This window comes from Rattus norvegicus, chromosome 2 (genome assembly GCF_036323735.1).
Source record: "Rattus norvegicus strain BN/NHsdMcwi chromosome 2, GRCr8, whole genome shotgun sequence".
Classification (NCBI taxonomy): domain Eukaryota; kingdom Metazoa; phylum Chordata; class Mammalia; order Rodentia; family Muridae; genus Rattus; species Rattus norvegicus.
In genome coordinates, this window is record NC_086020.1 from 28,557,452 (window position 1) to 28,572,365 (window position 14,914).

Genomic DNA, 14,914 nt, shown 5'->3' on the forward strand with positions numbered 1-14,914 from the left:
ACACCTGGCTTAATTTGTAATTTTTATGTAATTAAAAATATTTTAAATGATTTCATGTGCATGAGTGCTTTGCCCACACACATGTATATGTACCATGTACACGCAGAGTCCACAGAGGCTGGACTAGGGCACTGGGTCTCCTGAACGGGAGTTGTGTGCAGTTATGAGCTGCCATGTGGGTGCTGGGAATCAAACCCTGGTCCTCTCAAGAGCAGCCAGTGCTCTTAACCACTGAGCTCCCTCTCCAGCCCCTTCGTGTAGTCTTAACAGACCAACATAATATGAAGAAAAATTCAAGGAAGATTATTGACAGATTATTTGCGTATAAAAAACAATATATTTGAAATAATGTCCTCCGATGGTACAAATGCATGTGTGTAACTACACTAGGGAGACCTCCAAACTTGTGTCCTCTATATATTGAGAGGCCCATGAGCATAGCACAGGCCACGATTAAACACTTTCTGAAAAATCCATTGTACAGGTGAGCATGCATTTGTGTGTGCCCAGCAATAGCGTTCTGTGAAGTGCTGGGCTCGCCCCTCTCTAAGGAAGGCAGTGGTCAGGGAGGAGTGACGAGGGAGGAGGGACACTTGCGTTTTCTATCTTGTTGTGTCTTTTGCATCTTAAAAAAAAATCTGGGGGCTGGAGAGATGGCTCGGTTGCTTGGGGGCACTGGCTGCTCTTCCTGAGGTTCTGAGTTCGCAACCACATGGTGGCTCACGGCTGTCTATGGTGGGATCTGGTGTCCTCTTCTGGTGTGTCTGAAGACGGCTACAGTGTACTCATGTACATTAAATAAATAAGTCTTTTTTAAAATCCGTGTTTAATAAGTAGCACGACGTGAGCATGTTGGCGGAATCTCACGGCCCAGCCAGTGGGTCTGGCGAGCTTGCTGGCGAGTGCTGTGGCTCTGTGTAGCAGAGCATGGCTGTGTGCGTGTGGTTGGTTTGGGCCTGTGGTCTTTAGCACTGCCAGGGGTGTGGTCTGGCCAGGGGTGCGGCCCGGACTTCCTTATTGCTAGTGCACCTCTGGGTTTTGTGTCAATACCACGGCATACCTGTGGGAAGTTTGGCCTGCAAGGTTGACTGCTGCTATCCCATAGCCAAGTACTCCACAGGCCCCGCCCTCTTCCGGGCCTGAGTCCAATTCACTTGCCACGAGGCAACCTGAAAGCCAAATCCAGGATGATAGTTGTCCTTTGACTTATTCAACTGACAGTAATCGATCACTGACCACCGAGGTAAACGGACAGCTCTGTGTGCCCTGCAATGAGAGGGCGCTGCTGTCTGGAAATGACTTTAAATTTCAGTTCCTGCGCCGCAGCTTACCAAATACTCATTGAGCTTGGTTTCCCCACCTGTAAGATGGGAAGGATTTGTTAGGATAAATTGTGTCAGCGCAAATCAAAGTGTCTGCTGCTAGCTCTTTGGGTCCAATTATTGGAATACTTAGTTTTATGTCATCTCACTATAATGTAAATGTCTGGATCCAGTCCCCCAAATTTGCATATGGAAAACTCTAAGGAGCAGACCAGATAGAATGAATGTGCCTTTAAAAAAGACAATTTATGGGGGCTGGAGAGATGGCTCAGCAGTTAAGAGCACTGACTGCTCTTCCAGAGGTCCTGAGTTCAATTCCCAGCAACCACATGGTGGCTCACAACCATCTGTAATGGGATCCGATGCCCTCTTCTGGTGTGTCTGAAGACAGTGACAGTGTCATATATATTAACTAAATCTTTCTTTAAAAAGATGATATATTAGACTAGTTTACAAGATGTGTTCTTGGTTATCCAACAGTGGATGTTGAGAATCTGGTAGAGGCCCCATGTCTCAGCAGACCCAATGGGGCACAGAAGTTCTGGAAAAGTTCCCAAGTGCTGCTGGTCTCGAGTCTATGCTGGAATTAAGCTGGTTCTAGTCTAGTCCCAGCGACAGGATAGATGATCTTGAAGAAGGAATGAAGCTGAGTGACAAAGAGCAGTTTGCTTTCCCAGGTCCTCGTACCTGGGCTGCCACCAGAGGGTGGGACTTCCTGCTTGAAAGAATCTGGTTGAGAAAATCCCTCAAAGGCCTGCCCAGAAGGTTGTGTTTTAGTTGACTCTAGATTTGATCGAATTGACAATCAAGGCTAACTGTTATCGAAACCTAACCCCCAACATTCATAGTGGCTGGTAGGGATCCGAGATATGACCAGGTCAGGGGGGCCAGAGTTAGTGAGCATTAACTGGGGACATTGTGACACCTCCTCCCCAGGGGCACTGGTAATATTTGGATATTTTCCTTTCTCCTCCTTCCCTCTCTTCCTTTCTTATCACAACTGGGGACAGAGCTGGGCTCAGAAAAATGCTCTCTCTGTGTCTTTCTCCTGCCCCCTTTATTCTTATTCCTTTTTGTAAAAAGATTTTTTTGTATGTGTACAAGTGTTGGTCCTGTGTACCACATGCTTGCCCAGTGCTCATGGAGAACAGAAGACAGTGCCAGATGCCCTGAGACAGGGGTTACAGATGGTTGTGAGCCATCGTGTTGGAGCTGAGCATTGAACCTGGGCACTCTAGAAGATCATCCAGTGTTCCCAACTGCTGTGCCATGTCTCTATCTCCCTCCTCATTCCCTTACGGAGACCCATACATTGAGAAGTTGATGTGGTTCAGTGGTTAAGAACAATTGCTTCTGCTCTTCCAAGGGACCTGGGTTCAGTTCCCAGCACCCGCATGACAACTCAGAAACTGACTGTCGGTTCCAGAGTATCCATCTCTCTCTTCTGGCCTCCAGGCACCAGTCATGCACATAATGCACACACACACACACACACACACACACACACACACACACACACACACACACACACACACCAACACACTGTGGGAGGGTGCTGGTGTAAGAAGCCAGCTAGTTGCGTATCCTGAAAGTTTCTTATTTATGTTATAGTCCAACTTTTGTTTTTGATCCTGTCAGGGTTCATCTATATGACTTTATCACTTGTCCTGGTTGGGTTTTTTCATTTGTTTGTTTTTGGTTTTTGTCCACTTGACACAAGCTAGAGTCATCTGAGAAGAAAAATACCTCAATTGAGAAAATATCTCTGTCATCTTGGCCCTCAGGCAATCCTGTAGGGCATTTTCTTGATTGACAATTGATGTGGAGGGCCCAGTGCACTGTGGGTAGTGTTACCCCTGGGCTGGTGGTTCTAGGTGGTATAAGAGAGCAAGCTAAGCAAGTCAGGGGGAGCAAGCCAGTAAGCAGCACCCCTCCATGGCCTCTGCATCAGCTCCTATCTTAGGTTCCTACCCTGACTTGTTTTGTGGTTCAGTCCTTTGCCAGATTCATCCATGTGGTGGTTGAAGCTTACTCGTTCTGTTCGCCCTCCCCTTATGCGTAGACACTACCAATTATTTATCCATCCTATCCTCAACGTTCATTGGAAGTTTTAGCTTTGGGGAGCAGCAAGTAGCACAAATCTTGTCGTTATAGTGACTGACATTTTCAGAGAGTTAGGGATTTGAGCTGACTAAACAAAGACCTCTTGCTGCTCACGGTGGAAACAAGTGAGCCTCTTTTAACGCTTTTGTTCATTCTGAATCCAGTTCTGTGGAGAGGGAAGAGAAAGGCAGGCTTGAGCTGAGGAAGGTTGACACTCTGGTCAGCCCACCATCTTGTTCGTGTCTCCAAGGCAGCTCCTAGCTCAGCCGGCCAATCTGGTCAGCTGCTGAACGTCCAGAAGCCGTATCCGGTGGCTTTTGACAGTTTTATTAGTCTTTAAGGAGCACACTAAGAATGGGTAAACATCCAGCCATGTGAGATGCCCCAGAGTTCTGACCTGCCTCGAGGGGTCAGAAAAGTACCATTCCCACCCAGTCTGACACATTCAAGCTGGAAGGGGCCTCAGTGGATTGCTCAGGGTCATGCGGGAGCCACGGGAGCCACGGGAGCCACGGGAGCCACGGGGGCCACGGGAGCCACGGGAGCCATGGAGGCCACGGGGGCCACGGGAGCCAGCGAGATGACAGGGGTTTATCTCAGAGTATTTCTTTAGTTTCAGAATTTTGATTTGTCTTGCTAGTGTTTGTTTGTTTGTTTGTTTGTTTGTTTGTTTGTTTGTTTGTTCTACTGGGCTGCATTGTAATGGTGCCTCTCCATGATGTGTTTGTAACACACAGTGGCTGCTGAATGTTTCTGACCATCAGCGTTTCCCTCTGCCTTCATCCGTCCTGTTTTCTGTTTTAAAGTTTCTTTCCCCCTATGTTTCTGTGTGTGAGCACAGGCGCACAAATGCTGCGACGTGTGTCTGAAGGCTGGAGGGCAGCCTTGGATGTAGCCCTCACTCCCTAACTTTGAGACAGTCTCTCGATGGCTCTGCTGAGCTAGCTGGCCTGCGTTTCCAGGCCTCTCCAGTCTCCGCTTACCATACTGCCGTAGGTGCTCACAGGGTGAGGGAGCGCTATTCCCATGTCTGGCTTTACGTGGGTCCCCAAGCACGTGAGACAAGCACTTTACCACAGGTCATCTCCCCAGTTTCTATTTTTTTTTCTTTTTTTTTTTTCTCTTTTTTTCGGAGCTGGGGACGGAACCCAGGGCCTTGCGCTTGCTAGGCAAGCGCTCTACCACTGAGCTAAATCCCCAACCCCTCCCAGTTTCTATTTTACACATCTGTGTCTGGAATGAGACCTGGATAGCGGTGACGGGATTCCATGCTCTGGTATCTTTAGGAGCTACAGCTGATACATAATGAAGATATTATGACTATAAACACAACATGGTGATTATAGAACCTCATTGCATGCTCTTCCTGCAGTAAATGTTTCTGTACACATGTGGAAAGAAAGATCTCCAATACGAATGTTAATGGAAAATGTTTTCATCATGTCAAAGGAATTATGGATAATTTTTTTATCCATAATTCTTTCTATTATTCTTCGATCTTTTAAATCAATCTATCTCTTTCTCCCTCCCTCTCTCTCTTTTCCACTCCACGTCTGTCTCTGCCTCTCTCTCTCACTCTCGCTCTTGTGTGCATGTGTGTGTGTGTGTGTGTGAGCAACAGAGAGAGAGAGAGAGAGAGAGAGAGAGAGAGAGAGAGAGAGATCTTTTAAATCAGGGAAGTGTGTAATAAAAGTTATGAAAGGAGAGATACTGCTGTTTAGATGATGTTCTCCAGCAACTTGGGGCAGAATTCAGTGGGACAGCGTGGTGTGGTCTGAGCAGGTCCTATGTTGTCACCAGCACAACATCATTCTCTTTATTCCTCCTGTTCTTTGAAACTGGACATTAACAAACAATCTTGCATACAAGCTAAGCTGTGGGTTCAAACCCAACACTGTAGAGACAAACAAAACCAAGACAGGGTCAAGGTCTGGGGTTTAGCTTGGGTACCTTTTGTCTTCTTGTGAATGCATTTCTGTTTTGTTCTAATCACTGAACCATGAAAGTTGACCTTTCCCCATTCCCATGATGAAGAAGAAATAAGCTGAGAAGCTCAAACCAGTTGATAGCAGTTGCTTGGCTACTGATGCTGAGTTATGGTTTGAATTCCGTTAATGATTTGAAGGACAGCATTTAACTCTTCTTGCCAAGTCTTATCAGGAAATGCTTGCATGCAACTTAAGGAATTTCAATGCTGTCTGTTTCTTTTTAAAGAACAAATTATTTACATTCATTTACTGTGTCTGTATACATATGTGAGTGCAGGAATGTTGCAGCATGTGTGCGGTGGACTGAGGACTGACTGCATGTGGGAGCAGATTAATCTGACACTAAACACAGTGTATCACATTATTAATTTAACAATTAATTAAAGGGGACTTCCCAGTTACAGTCATACACTGTGGAATGGTGTCTATAGATCCTTATATCTATAGATATATAGATATATAGATATCCATATATAGATATATATCTATATAGATTGTTGGATAGTTTCTATTCTAATAGAAAATTAGTAGAAAAATAAATAAGCCCAGTGATTTCCCTGAGCAAGAAAAAGGTAGAAAATATTCACAGATTATCACAGAAAATGAAAAGTGGCGTGAGGGCTGGTGAACCAAGAAGGTATCAGTTGGTGTCAACCACTGGTGTAGGGGCTGTGCTGACTGGACCTAATGGAGTTACTGTGGGGTTAGACTTCTGAGCACTTAGGTGAAGAATTTTCTAGACTAACTGAAATACAAAAGTCTTGCCCTGTTTGTGTGTGTGTGTGTGTGTGTGTGTGTGTGTGTGTGTCTGTGTGTGTGTCTGTGTGTGTCTGTGTGTGTGTCTGTGTGTGTGTGTGTGTCTTTAGGCAGGGTCTCCCTACGCAGCTCTGGTCTATGTAGACCAGGCTGGCCTCAGACTCACTGAGATCCACCTGACTCTACCTCCCAAGTGCTGAGATTAAAGGTGTGCACCACCACTCTAAATGCAAGGGGCATCTTTCCATGGATTGGGGTCCCCAACTGTATATTTAGTCAGGTTCTCCAGGGGGACAGAACTGACGAAATGAATATGTTGGGATTCATTAGAATGGCTTACAGGCTGTGGTCCAACTGGTCCAACAATGGCTGTCTACAATGGAAAGTTCAAGAATCCAGGAGGCTGGGTATCTCAGCTGGACTTGACACTTGGGCTTCAGTTCATTCCAGATTAGTCAGGTTGACAACCAAGAATGACCATCACACCAAGTAAACTGAAGGGAGAGGAGGAGCTGAGTAGTGGCTTTTGTCACACTCTGGTTCCCAACTGTGGGTGCAGTGTGACCAACTGCCTCAAGCTCCTGCCTCCAGGTGTCTCTCATTCATATTCTATCTTCTAGCTGTCAGCCATCTGCCTGTCTGTCTATCATCTATCTACTATCATCTATCTGTCTGTCTGTCTGTCTGTCTGTCTGTCTGTTTCTCTCCTCTGTATGTAGCCCAGGCTGGCCACAACCTGGAGAGTCTCTTCCTTCCGTCTCAGAGTTGTGGTACAGATTTGCTTCCACACCCAGCTGAGCTTCATTGTTTCTAACAGAAGTCCCCCCTGGGAGCACATCCCCAAGTGTTTGAAAGCTCTGTCCAAATCTGCCTGAGGTGCAGTTACATTGTTATGACACAATTATAGAAGTCCCTGGAGAGCAAATCAGCAAGTGTTTGAAAGCTCTGTCCAAATCTGCAGGAGGTGAAGTTACATTGTTATCACAATTATGCTGCATAATTGCTGGGTGTATTTTTTTTTGCACTCATAATGCACCCGAAAATTAAACCTCTTGGGGGGGAAAGTCTGTCCCGATTATTGGAGAAGGGCCATGTAAGCAAAACAAGACTGTTTTAAAGAGGTAACTTGAAACTCCCAGGAAGCACGTGATGTTTTCATGTGTCTGTAGAAAATGGTAGTTCTATTTGGGGGTAGACTACCAGTGGTTTTACATATTGCTAAAAGTCACTTATGTTTAAGTTTATAGATAATATTAATTAGCAACTTTTGCTTTAAGATCGTTTGCTCGTTTAAGTGCTCCCAGGGGTTGAACCTAGGGTTTTATATATGCTAGACAAACGCTCTACTGGCGAGCTCCATTCCAAGTAGAAGGGCTGTTTGTTTGTTTGTTTGCATTATAATAACTTCAGTTTATCCTGCATCTTACAGAAGCCTAGAATGATTTTAGAAAGCCCCTCCTTACCTCATCACGTTTCTCTGACAGTTGTTAAAGTAGGGAATGAGTATGCCAGCAGCTTGAATATCTTCCCAGGATTTCAGAACAAATCACTCGCCAAAGAACTTGGCAGTTTTTCTGTCTTGTTTTTAACTCAGTGGTACATCCACTCTATGGTAACCTGTCCAGCCAAATCTCCACCACATTTCGGGAAAATCAATGGTGATTAGCCAATTAGTTAGCTTTGGCATGGAACTGTGTTTGCTTGTCTTGTCTGGGACAGCTTGGAAGCCAATTTTGATACTGGCAACAGAGCACTGAGAACAAGTTTCACACTGTAAGAAATAGAGTCGGGTGTCCTTCTGTAGGCCTGTGTCTGGTGACCAACCGGCATGTGTGACAAGTGACGTATTCCTTAATATATCTTCTCAAGTTTTTAAGTATGTGTAGATGCGTGTGTCAAGCAGGTGGCTATGTATATGTGAGTGCAGGTGCCCATAGAGGCAAAAGGCAGGGTTCCAGGGTTACCAGCATTATGAGACACCTTGTAGGTGCTGGGAACCAAAACCAGGTCTTCTGGAAGAGTAGCAAATGCTCTTAACCACTGAGCCATCTCTCCAGTCTCCTAAATGCTCAAGCTTTAAAACTTTTTCCTTTAAAATATTAGTGGCTACCACTGGGAAAAAAAAAGATGGATCACTGACATAGAGCTGCACTCAAGTCTATATCCGCTGAATTTTAACAAGCCCATTGTAACATATCAACTAAATTTGTGACGTATATGACCAAAAAAACCCCCCAAAAAAACTAGCAAACAGATGAAATTCTCTTGCTGTTTGCCAAACTCTGTGCCAGACACAAAGGATGGTGGGCTGAAGCATATCCAAAGCGTTCACCATGCAGAGTGTGCACAGGGGAGGGGCAAGCATGAGCGTGCAGAAGAGCACATTCTTAGGGGATTTCCCAGCAGCTGCTCAGACACTTTTCAGGGAGAGCCTGGGAAGACGCCTGGGGGCAGCAAAGTGTTCCCCGTGCTGCATGCGAGGGAATCAGCTAGTTAAAGATGGGTTTGCTGCTACCCTGTATGCCCCAGGTCCTTTTCAACACTTCTGTTTTCTGCCCCTTAGAGACACCCTGCTGTATATACATCTGCAGGCCAGAAGAGGGCATCAGGTCCCCTCACAGATGGTTGTGAGCCACCATGTGGTTGCTGGGAATTGAACTCGGGACCTCTGGAAGAGCAATGTTCTTAACTGCTCACGGCTCCTGTTCTCTGTTCTTACGGAGGCAGTAACTTACTCCTGATCCAAATGGCCATCAGTGACAGCCCACAATGCCTTGTTCCCCCTGTCTGATAGGACATGTACTCGGAAGCAAGTGTTTAGATTACAGGACATACAGGAGTCTGAATACACTGAGGACAGCTGGGACATTTTCCAGAATCCTGACTGTGTGTGCAGTGGGGTGGTGAGCCACCAGACACAAGAACTGGTAAGGTAGTAGCAAAAGTTCAGAACCCCAAACTCTTAATTGAGAATGGCAGGAGTTCACTAGCTCCAGACCAGGTTCCTGTCCTGGAGCATGTGACCATGACACCCTACTAACAGGACCATGACAACCAGTCAAGTAGTATAGAAACCCAGAGTTCTCCATGCTAATGAGGTATTTAGATGGTCCCCAAGTGTTTAGCCAACAAGCTTCCCTTCCCAGGCATTCCTTCCTGCAAATGGTATTCAATCTCTGGCCTACCCTGAGTAAGTTACATGCACCCATTTCTACCATGAAGAAATAGGTTGGACAAGCAAGGACTGTCTCTCTCGTCAAAGACCGAGGGTGGGGAGTTGGGGGGAGATCTTCTTCAGAGCTGTGCCTTCTGCAGAAGACCTCTGTGCACTCCTGGCACTCACCCTGAGCTGATTTGGATCCCACCCTACCCCAACCCCGGCCCCCACCCTCACCCTGTCCTGGGCTCATCTCAGGCCCACAGGCCCCCATTCTCAATTCCTCAATTCTCAGTGGTATCTCGGTGCCCAGGAGTTTGAGAACCACCCAGCCCACACAGTTTCTCACTCAGAGAAACACAGGCTGGGGGTCCTATCTCAGGTTTTGGCTCAGCTCCCTTGAGCAGTATGTCGTCATCATCTTGTGAGCCTGGCACCCAAACAGGAAAAAAGGAAACAGCCCAGCACCTCAGCATTTTGTCTCCCGGAGAGGCGTTCTGACACCCCAGCGGTGAAGCCAACCACAGTGTTTAGGGCAGGAGAGGGGCTCACTCTGTGAACCCTGCGCTGGCCAGCAGAGGGAAGAGTAGCAGGGCGTGAGCTCATCAAAGGCGTTGCCATGGATACAACAAATCCATCTCACTGTCTCGGAGCTGTCACGGTGTGCTGTCTAACTGCAAACAGCACCACGGGATGTGCCGCCGCACCAGGCAGGCGGACTGCTTCTGAGAGTCACGTTGACACGAGAATAGATTTTAGAGGGAGAAATTCCAGCTCCGCTATCGAGACAGTCTTTCCTCTGTGGATTTGTGAGAGTTACTTTCATTGGTAAACTTTTCGTCTTTTGCTATCCCATCTTTTAACTCTGAGTAGAACACCACTGCCTTGACACTCTTAGCTCTCCTTCAAAATTAAGCACAAATTTCAGGTACGCAATGAAGTGGAAGCAACTTGGTAGACCACTGTGAGAGCTGGAGAAGAGAAACTGACCCAGAGTCACTGGAGAACTGTGACATTCATTTCACCACTGAACACTTCAGTCTCCACGAAATGAGGGTGTTCTATAAAGATGAAAGTATCAGTAAAAAAAACATTGCTAATAATGTATACAATTAATAATGTATACAATTAACAATGTATACAATTAATAATGTATACAATGTATATAATAGAGCAATAATTTAAGTACCCAAAATCTGTTATATGATTTTTGGAAATCATATTTTCTGTTCGCCCACTTATCTACTTTGATGCATGCCATCTAAGGCTTTGTGCTTTGCCTCACCCAGGAACCGTGTCCAAGAAGGTGTAGTTTTCAAGAAGGACAGTAGGTGGCAGAAGAGGCCTGTTTTGCTATTTGCCAGCGTGATTTCTCTTCCTGCAGAGTGGGTAACTGGGGTTGTAGGGAACCCCACATAGGCTCCTGTGATTTTAGGGTACATTCAGAACTTCACCATGCCACCATTTCTCCCTGGGATGTTCTAAGGACTTGAAGGCAAAATTGAATTTTGTTCTATTGAACAACTAACTCAAGAGGTGCGCTATCCTTTTGGAGCGATTTTAAAAACTGCTGTGAAATCAAATAAGGAGAAAGCTATAATCAATGGAGCTAAACTAACTACTGTACTTAAAGGAAATGATGATAGTCATCTCTTAACCATACCTTTCTTCAAAGACAATCTGACAAGTCCGAACATCTGTTGACACACCTCATTCAACTGTTATGTACGTTTTTTTGTTTTTGTTTTTAAATCTAAATGATCCATGGATGTGCATACAAAAAGAAAAACAGTTCAAAGAGATTTTGAGAAAAATGTTCTAAATATCTGTGGAAACTCAGGGGGTCCTTTTGGGGTTGGAGTGCTGGGGATGCCCAGGACCTTGTAGATGCTACACTCTGTCCACCAGAGCCCCGAGCCGAGAGAAGGTATAAACTAAAAAGAAATGTGTCCTGACAGCAAACCAGAACTACCGGGAGGTTTTTGGAGACTTTTAACCCTGTTTAGAAGCCTGGTCCTGTTGCTAAGAGACCACAGGAGTGTTAGAGTGATTGCTCCTGAGTAGAGTAACAGTGTAACTCTACTCATTGTAGGGGTAACAATGTAACTCCTCCAGTCCACTCATTGGTTTAGATCGAGGTGGAGCAAACCTCGGCAGTAGACAGAGTGAAGACTAGCATCCTTGCTAAGATCTGTGATTCTCAACTTTACCTTTGCTTTTGTTCTTGTTACCTTGTTTGCTTGACGCCATCTCATTTTGTAGAGGAAGCAGGTTTGGAGCTCACTGCCTAGCCTAGGATCGACCAATCTTCCTACCTCAGTCTCCCAAGTGCCATGGGTATGGACATAAACCACTAAGCCTGGCTCCCTTACTTTAAAACAAATGAAAGTCCAAAAATCCCAGAGAACTAAAGGTAAAGATCCCCTCTGAGATCTCCATGTCAAAGAACGTGCTTGGCATGTATGAGGCTCTGAGGTCATTTCTTGGCTTATTGCCCTGTCTATTAAGATTGGGGGGGCTCCCTGCTATGATATAGGGATATATATATATATATATATATATATATATATATATATATATATATATATATATATATAGTTTGAAAGCCTATTGTGTTGGACCTGGAGATAGGTAAGCAGTTAAAGTGCTTATTGCTCTTCCAGGGTACCCCCATTTGGTTCTTAGAACCCAAACAGGCAGCTCCCTAGGAATCCCTCTTCTGGTTCCCAAAGCCACACTCACGCTTTAAAAAAGCAAAGCTATGATGTGGACATGGAGCAGAACCCAAGAAATGGAAAAGCAGGCAGGAACAGGGGTGCTCTGGTAGTTGATTAGGGGCCTTGGTGACTCCAGATTCCCTGGGGTCCCCAAACAGCACCGAGGCTTTCTTTGGCTGTGAATATGGTGTCCATATCATGGCTAAAGAAACGTGAGACAATCAAGAGGAAGAACTTTCAAACCAGGAGAGTGAAAGTTTGCGGAGAAGAAACTTGAAAAATCCTGTGCACAGGCTTTGGCTAAGTCAGACTCCCAGTGTGCACAAGTCCTGGTGGAGCCAGCATCTCCACTGACCTAATTATAGGTCTGCTACGTTTAGTGTACAAATCTGCGACTTACAGATAGCATATTCCACAAACATTCATTTCTCTCTTTGGATTTCCTAGAGTGGAGAAATAATTTCCCTTCAGGCTGATAAGTGCCTCTCTTTGTCTCTCTGTCTCTCTGTCTCTCTCTCTGTCTCTTAAAAATGGTTTTTTGAAAGAAAAACCCCTTTCCATTTGTCTTTCATTTGCTTTTGTTTTAGGGCAGTGTAGGCCAGCTTGTCCTTGAACTAGTTATGTAGTAGAAGACGACCTTAAACTCCTGACCATCCTGTCCGAGCCTCTCAAGTGCTAGGATCATAGACATGGCCGTCATGCCCATCCCCCTCCTAGATTTTTTTTTCTCAGCTCTCTATTTCCAATGATACCTGGTTTTGTATCTAGATGTACAGTGTCTATCTCACGATCCTCAGTTCCAGAAACCTCTATTGACTTCTAATAATGAGGAACTAGGAGCCAGCTCACCCAGACCAATCTCAACTAGCTTCTCCCAATGTTCAATAACCGTATCGGTTCAAATTATTTTGAATGTCCATTTTCATAATTGTAAATAACATACTTTAACTTCTTTTCCTCATTTTCTTTGAAATGGGGTCTTGCAGGCTGCCCCTTAACTCCTGGACCCAAGTGATCCTCCTGCTTCAAGCCCCTAACCAGCATGCTTGAGCGTGGCAAACGTAGCGCTGATGGGTTTTGCCTTTTACTCCTCTCCCTTTTGCTAAATAACATTAGATTGCATTCCTAAAGTGAGTCGTCTGGGTCTAGTCCTTTATTTGGTCACTTCTTCCTCCTGAGGCTGACCACCAAGGTCCAGCTATCAAAGTACTAAAGTCCAACAATCAGAAGCCCCCTTTGGTTCACCTAATTAATTTTCCCAATCAAAATTAAACACTTCATCCTCACCAAGGTTGTCCCCCTTTCCCTTTATAAACTGCCACTTGTCTATGTGTCCCATCTGTCCCCCTCTATCCAGAGGCTGTCCTTTGTTCCTCAGGGGCAAATTTCCCTCCCCCCTCTCCCTTAGCCCTCTGCCATATTGCTGTCTCCTGCCTTTGTCTCTTACTCCTGCTCTTCCTTTCTCTGGGGCAAGTAAATTTCCTTTGCACTGAGAACTTGGTCTTGGTGTGTTCCGTGCCAACTCTGGTTCTTTCACACACCCCTTCTCATAGCTTACCTACCTTTCCTTAAGAAAAGAAGAGAGGCTCTCTATCTTCTCTACCCTGGGAGCAGCTCCTCTGCCTTTGCCCCTCACCCCTGAAAAGTGTATGCCTGCTCCAAGTTCGTCTCTACCCGCTCCCTGATCAGCACCTCTCAGCTGCTGAGTCGTCCGCTCTCCGCAGTGGAGTTGAAGCGACCACAGATGCCCACAGATGAGGGCCTCAGCTGCTTGGCGGTCCGGCGACCTCTGACCTCGCTTATCCCTAGCTGCAGCTTCCAAACCAGCGCCATTTCAAGGGACATCGGCACAGCTGCCAAGTTCATTGGAGCTGGGGCTGCTACAGTTGGGGTGGCCGGCTCTGGAGCAGGAATTGGGACTGTTTTTGGGAGTCTCATCATTGACTATGCCAGGAACCCTTCTCTGAAGCAGCAACTCTTCTCCTATGCGATTCTGGGCTTCGCCCTCTCTGAGGCCATGGGGCTCTTTTGCCTAACGGTGGCCTTCCTCATCCTCTTCGCCATGTGAAGCAGCTGTCTCCATCTCCACCTCCCATGGTTCTTCCGTGTCTCATCTGCCCTGTGTGTTCCTTTTCCTGTGCCTCCCCAAGAAGTCTGGGGAAAGTGCTTGGCTCAGGGTTTGACAGAGAGAAGAAGACAAATACTGTATTAATAAGAAAAAGAAGAAGAAGAAAAGAAGAAGAAGAAGAAGAAGGAGGAGGAGGAGGAGGAGGAGGAGGAGGAGGAGGAGGAGGAGGAGGAGAAGAAGAAGAAGAAGAAGAAGAAGAAGAAGAAGAAGAAGAAGAAGAAGAAGAAGAAGAAGAAGAAGAAGAAGAAGAAGAAGAGAGAAGAAACAGAAGTATGTCTTTGCCACCAGGTTTTCTCATAATCCTCCCCTCACCCCCAAGTAGTATACATGTGTGTGGCTGGTAATCAAACCCAGTCTGTGGTTATGAGAGGCAAATTCACTGAGCTACACGCTAGCCCTTTCCCCCCTTTTAACAGTTTCTGTTTTACTTTTTTTTTTTTTTTTTTTTGGTTCTTTTTTTTCGGAGCTGGGGACCGAACCCAGGGCCTTGCGCTTCCTAGGCAAGCGCTCTACCACTGAGCTAAATCCCCAACCCCTCTGTTTTACTTTTAATATGACCTGAAACCCAGTACACTCCCTCAGTGTATTTCTGGCCCCCACATCTGTCACCTGCACAGCTCCACACTGACATGGTTCCTGCATTGCTTGTATCTGTCTTCCTCTCTCTTCTCCATCCTTCCTCTTTTTCCTGGAGGACATCCTCACGTAACTTTCTTAGGAAGGCAATGTTATTAGTGAGCTCT

The 14,914-nt window shown here is 45.8% G+C and overlaps 1 protein-coding gene across 1 annotated transcript; it reads left to right on the plus strand.

Moving 5' to 3' along the window:
- Nucleotides 1–13,634: 13,634 nt before the first annotated feature.
- Atp5mc2l2 (ATP synthase membrane subunit c locus 2 like 2) lies at nt 13,635–14,290 on the plus strand. The gene has a single exon (XM_039103287.2). The coding sequence runs from the start codon at nt 13,788–13,790 to the stop codon at nt 14,109–14,111; it is 324 nt and encodes a 107-aa protein (XP_038959215.1). The 5' UTR covers nt 13,635–13,787; the 3' UTR covers nt 14,112–14,290.
- Nucleotides 14,291–14,914: the final 624 nt, after the last annotated feature.

What these genes read in the sequence shown, in the direction of transcription:
- Atp5mc2l2 (XM_039103287.2), top strand. Translation starts at nt 13,788, where the DNA reads ATGCCCACAGATGAGGGCCTCAGCTGCTTGGCGGTCCGGCGACCTCTG.